This window comes from Bombus pyrosoma, linkage group LG13, assembly GCF_014825855.1.
Source record: "Bombus pyrosoma isolate SC7728 linkage group LG13, ASM1482585v1, whole genome shotgun sequence".
NCBI classification, from domain to species: domain Eukaryota; kingdom Metazoa; phylum Arthropoda; class Insecta; order Hymenoptera; family Apidae; genus Bombus; species Bombus pyrosoma.
The window spans coordinates 5,978,030-5,984,086 of record NC_057782.1 but is presented as its reverse complement, the minus strand read 5'-3'; the positions used below and the strand labels follow the sequence as shown (position 1 = coordinate 5,984,086).

At 34.0% G+C, this 6,057-nt stretch overlaps 1 protein-coding gene across 1 annotated transcript in view; it reads right to left on the bottom strand.

Moving 5' to 3' along the window:
- Window positions 1-3,255: 3,255 nt before the first annotated feature.
- The window catches only part of LOC122574252 (neuroendocrine convertase 1-like), a 29,421-nt gene continuing 26,619 nt past the window's right edge, over window positions 3,256-6,057 (bottom strand). Inside the window, exons 13-15 of the mRNA XM_043741622.1 lie at window positions 3,781-3,914; window positions 3,498-3,629; window positions 3,256-3,386 (exon numbers count right to left, since the gene is read on the bottom strand). Of these exons, the coding sequence (XP_043597557.1) occupies window positions 3,291-3,386; window positions 3,498-3,629; window positions 3,781-3,914 (362 nt within the window). The 3' untranslated portion in view covers window positions 3,256-3,290. The remainder of the gene's footprint in view (window positions 3,387-3,497; window positions 3,630-3,780; window positions 3,915-6,057) is intronic.

Here is a 6,057-nt window from a genome sequence, read left to right as displayed (position 1 = left end):
CCATTATCAGGTCGACGGCAGCGCAGCTACGTGGTGGTTGCAACGACTATGATAGGCGCTCGCAGTAAGTCGAATTTCGAGAGCTTTGTTGTTCCTTCTTTATGTTTCTTTCATCTAGCTAGTTCTTCCTATTCTTTCGCCAGTGTCCTTTGTACTGTTTGAAAAATGGGCAGTGATTTTTTTTCTGCTTAAACATAATATTTTTAACACGAGTGGAATTGCAGTCCATTTCGAAGGTTCTAAAGTGAAATATCAATATTAGTGTTAAGTTAAATTTAGCGTTAAGTGTTCTTTTTCAGAGAGGAAAGAATGAAATTTATAAAGCGCGACAGTTTTGATATATAATTCATTCGTGTGCTCTGAATACAGAAAGCTACTTTAAAGTAGTTGTTCGCATTTGTACCATTTCTCTGATACAACTTCCACGTTGCCACCTTCACGGCCATTTAGAAAGCGTAATTATTTACACATCGATCGGGAACTCTTTCTTCAGAGTTCCGGATAAACGCGATAAAAACGGATTTTCTTTCGGTGAAAGCTCCTTTTAATCGAATTTATAATTCTTCGACGAATACCACGCTCGATGTTGTTCAGTTTTTACTAAAACCACTGGCGTACATACTTTTTACATTTTTTGATATTAATTATCAGTTTATTTGTTTCGTGATTTTCATTTGCATTTGTATTGTAATTTTTGTCCGTCAATTATAATATCAATATACGTGCGATTAATTCGCAGTAATATCGTGTCAATCGATAAAGCAAACGGCTTTTAATAACCAGAAACACGTTTTGCATAGTGGCCAGATTAATTCGCGTTTTAATTAAATTCTCCATGAAGAACTGTATTTTCCGTTGTAGATCGATTGATTCCCGGCTTTCATCCACCGATATTGTTTTCCCCTATTACAACCGTTTCTCATTGTCTCGTCCGCCAGTAGAACTCGTATTTGCTTCATAATCAAAAATACAACACGCAAAACTGGCTCACAATGTGAGCCTCGTCGTTGCCTGCATTATTGTTATTCCACCCATCGCTGCAACGAAAATTAAATTTCTGAACACGAGACAAACAGCTATCCGTCTTCCTGAGTTGAAATAGAAAAGTGAATTTCACAAATATCATGCGCAACCGACGCATTTTTCCTTTGATCTGGAGCGTGAGTTTTCAATCAGAAACGAAGGGATGAAACGAGCTCGTTGCTTGTTTCTTCATGCTGGCGGAAAATTACAATGACACGTGCAAATTATGCCTCGTGGCGGAAAAATGCGAAACGGACGCGTTCCCACTAACATTTCATCTGGGTTTACTCTCAAAGGACGAAATAGCTAGCGAGCCACCCTAATAATTTCCACCATATTCCACCACAAATGTTTTCTTGGGTATGCATTACTTCAAAATATTCCTACGATTTTACATAAGTCGCATTTTTGCATTACGATATGATATATGACGGCGAGGAATGAACTCCTCCGAAGATTGCATTTCTAACGATTATGTGGATGTGAATGTTAAAAGGTACTGAAGTATGATTTTGGATAGAATTGCCATAATGTTAGGCACAAGTATTAGACTACTTATTTATATCACGATAAAAATTCCATAGAAAAATAATAGAATTAAATTCTTTTCTTATGTATACACATTTTTATCAATCACTTTTTCAATCGATTTTTATATTTGTATTGCTATGTTTTTCATTATATTTATTATTCTTTAATAATTTATACACGAAGGCATTTAATATAAATGATTAACGAGTGAGAGAATTGAAAGAATTTTACGAAGATTAAAAGAAATTTGCAGACTTCATCGAATTTTCTGATTGATTTATTAAAATTCTCAGAATGAATATCGCCATCTATTTAGATCAATTGTAGAGAGTGTGCTGGTACTTATGTACGTGTAAAAAATTCATGTTCCTCGTAACACGATATTCAAGCACAGCGACACTTTCGTAGAACTATCAAAGCTCGTTTAGAGAGGAACGAATTTTAAGAAATTTCATTACTCGAGACGAGAAAGAATATCCGAACTCGGTCACGTTCTATTTAAGATGTGTTCCACGATGTCTTAAATACTTTTTCCTTACTCTTCATGCAGCTGCCATGAACCAAGTAATAATATCCTTCCAGAAAGGTGCCATTGAAGAGTTAGGAATACTTCCAAATGAGTTAAACGAATCCACGTTTAACCCTTACGTAGCCAATGAAACTGTTGCGACAAGTAAATTTCAAGTTGTAATATTTTTAATTTTTTCATCAAAAATATTCAAAGAATGAGAATCTGGAACTTTTTGTGATATTTTCATTCCAGAGAAAATTGTTAGAAGAAAAAAAAGAAACGTAAGAATATAAAAATACGGAAATTCCTACACAAGTACAAAATACGGGAATAGAGAAACATAGAAGTGCAAAAAATAAAAGAACTTGCTAAAAGAAATATAAAAATACTGCCCACTTTTTAAATTAAACAGAAGCTTTCAGTAATTTCTAGGATTATAACTGTGAGTTATTTCAGCAAATCTTAAATGTTTGACATACTACTGCGAAATCCTGCCGGGACTTGAAGACGATGAAGGTTTCCAGAAGGATTATGAATGTTAATTCATCGTAAAGTACAGAGTCCCCTGACACTAAAGTCGCCTTCTAGAATTTCGCTACTGCTGGGTATAGTTGAAAGTCACCACAAAGACGTTAGGTACAGTGGATGTATGGAACAAGGAAAACTTGCACATTAAAATTCACCGTATGTCATAACAGCGAGACATTTGCACAGAAAATGGAATTTGAGTGTACTACCCGTCGACAATAGTGAGCTTTCGTGCTTGCTAAAAATTAATTAAATTAAATTATTAATTAAGCTAATACGACTTCTTCTATTCTATTTTCCTTTGAAAAGGAAAATAGTAAGTTCCTTTGAGCCAAGTTGCTAGAAAATTCAGTCTCTTTTACAATTCTGTTTGTATCGTAATCATCTGTTAATTGCCTTTGTGTCATCAATTATTTTCGTTCAGTGATACGAGAAATCGATTTTAATATAATAAAATAATATAAAGATATGAGAATAGAAGAATAAGATAATATGAAGATAATATAAAAATAATAGATTCAGCTAATATAAAAGATGTAGATAATGTGAAAACGAAATTGAACGAATTGAGATTCGAAAGATTCTTAGCTATATACGTATATCGATTTTTATTATTTTTATTATTTTTATTCAAACGGATATTGTATTTTTGTTGGCGCACAATACAGGGCAATTTAATTCCTCGGAGAATTTATATTCACAAAAACTCCAACCAATCTTTTTCATAGATATCGTTTGTCTCTTGCATGAGTAATCCCAGCTTCTTTTTGAACGTAGATGATTGATCCTCGTCCTGTGACAAATGTACACATATATTTTTTATGTAAAATGTAAAAAATATTAGGGAAGAGCACACAGTACGTTTACAATTCATTGAAAGACCGATAAGTTCTATATTACTTACGGTGTTTCGCATTCGATTGTAGTCCTGGTTATAAATTCGTGGCCCATTTTTTCGGTATTCTGGCATTTTTCTGGTCCCATGTAAAACCAGCGTAAACGTTTCTATCGTGCCGTTATTCTCTTTTGGTCCGATCTGTTGAAATGCGAATGAATCGAACAAATATACAAGTTCCACTCAATTGAAAATCCCATTCGTTGTTACTCAATGGGGAAGAAATTGTAGCTTTGTCGGGCTAATAGGAAATGTTCTCTTTTCCCCAATTTCTTTTTTTATGATGATTTACCTCATCGAGAATGTCTAGAAACCAGCTGCCACGTGGGTCCTCACCCCATGATGCCACAGACATAAATTTCCACTTCTCGAAACCCGCAGTTGAATCGTCCAATTTTCTTGGCTTTAGTATCTGTACCCGTGTCCCTTGAGACCATGCGAAAAGAATTAATTTCATTAGATTGTATGACAAGTTTATTCGACTCTTGGTATTATATTTTGTGTGGCATTATAGGAGCGCCACGTATGTTGGTCGTAATGGACAAATAACTAATATCAATAAATATAGATTACCTAGAAGCGATGCAAATCAGTTGCGTAAATTAAAATGCAGAGAGAAATAATAATTACAAATGTTATTCTTTGTGAGCTTTTATCATGGTATGTGCGATTATTTAACCTGTTAATTGCGGAGTATCGTTTCAAAAGTCCTTTACGGAGTACGTAGTTAAAATCAAGCAACGACGAGAATCGCACGTCGAACGCAGAGCAAATGCTTCTGTTATAAATTTTACGGAAAATGTAAAACAAAACGAGGAAGCGTTTCATCTTTATTCGATAAAAAAATTAATAATTCATCAGCACGATTCAGTTCTGCTACGGTGGAATCATTTGCTATATCTCGCTTTTACGTCATATTACATGTGCTCATACTAGTAATCTTCTTTCCAAAATGCATAAAGTGTCAGAAACTTGATTACTTGATAAATAGAAATTTATTTTATACACAACGCACGTGTCACACTCGTGTCGTAACTTGTAAAATAAAATAGCTATTCACCGTTTCGGATATACCAGTTTCACTCGGTTTCTCGCGTATATATATTTGACTTGTTAAGCGGTGCGGTCATATTACGGAAGATCAAAATTATTAATGACGAATCGATATCGAATAACTTGATCTTATTCAACTAGTCTTCTATGACAGGCAGTTTAAATATTACATCTGGAAATAAATCAAACATTAAAGATACGAGCATGATAATAGACACGCAAGCAGTCAGCAGCTATTTTGATTTTTTCAACAACAAATTCATAGAACATTTTATCTTATAAAGAAATTTAACAATTTTTCAATTAGAATGTATTTCGAATGATAGAGGTGCATTCCTGTTTCGAATCGTTCCAACAATCTGATATAAATGTATATGTATAGATGACAAAAATTAATACACTTTATATTATATATACACCAGAAACATATAAACAATTTTTTCTTATGAAAATTTCGGCTTTAATTGTTTAGAACTGATAGAAAGAGATATCATGAAAATGCTTGTTAAGTGCAAAAGAATAATGCATCTCTCACAATACTTGCCTGCACGTAGAACCTTTAAAAGTTCGAGGGTCGAAAAGGTTGAGAGTGGAAGATTTTTCGCTAAATTTCTCTTTAGAAAGTAAGAGGTTGTACCACGATCATAAATCTACACTCCTGACTGTTCCTCCGGTTGGAAACGGTAGTTCATGACACGAAATCGATCTCGAGATGCGACGTGTATCTCGATTGCAAGTGTGTACACTGTAAAAATCTTATTTCTCGCGAATCTTCGCGAGCATTTTTCCTTCGTCATACGCCGCAAACGTCGTAAAAGCTGTGTTATGCGGCGATAAATACGCAACAGACCGAAACAGACATTTCAATCTACATTCAAACGCATCTTTCCAGTGCATACGAGAGTTTTACGCGTCACTTCATCCTTAAAGCCTTTGAACAGAAACCTCGGGTCAGCGCGGATGCATTATTGAAAATCGTCGAGGCATTGTATCAATAAAAGGCCTTTTTATAGTTACATTATCGTGCGTAAGTATTGGCACGCTTCTAAATTATTATAATTGCGCGTTGTAAGTATTTGTACAGTTACCAGAGAATATTTGTATGTACTGTATTGTACTGTATTATACGAAACATTTTGAAATTTCGTTAGCACTATAACGAGATACGACTGTCATAATTATACTGGTAAAATTTGAAACCAATTCTTGCTTGATGGTATCAATTTCAATTAAAGTTGCGGAAGATAATACATTTACCATAGAAATATGTACATATACATTGCGCGTTGTATAAAATCAAGCAGATGAAATTAAATATTTCATCGTTATTCAATATTCGACGAAGAGTAGAAAAATTATTGTTTATGATTAAAAAATAATATTACGATGTTATTGGAAACGGAATGTTCACTGTTCATGATGATCCTTAAAGATTAAGTGAGATTATTTCGTCCCTGTTATGGGAACAGGGAAACATTTGACAATGGAAAAATATTCCTCGATTATAATTTTGAAA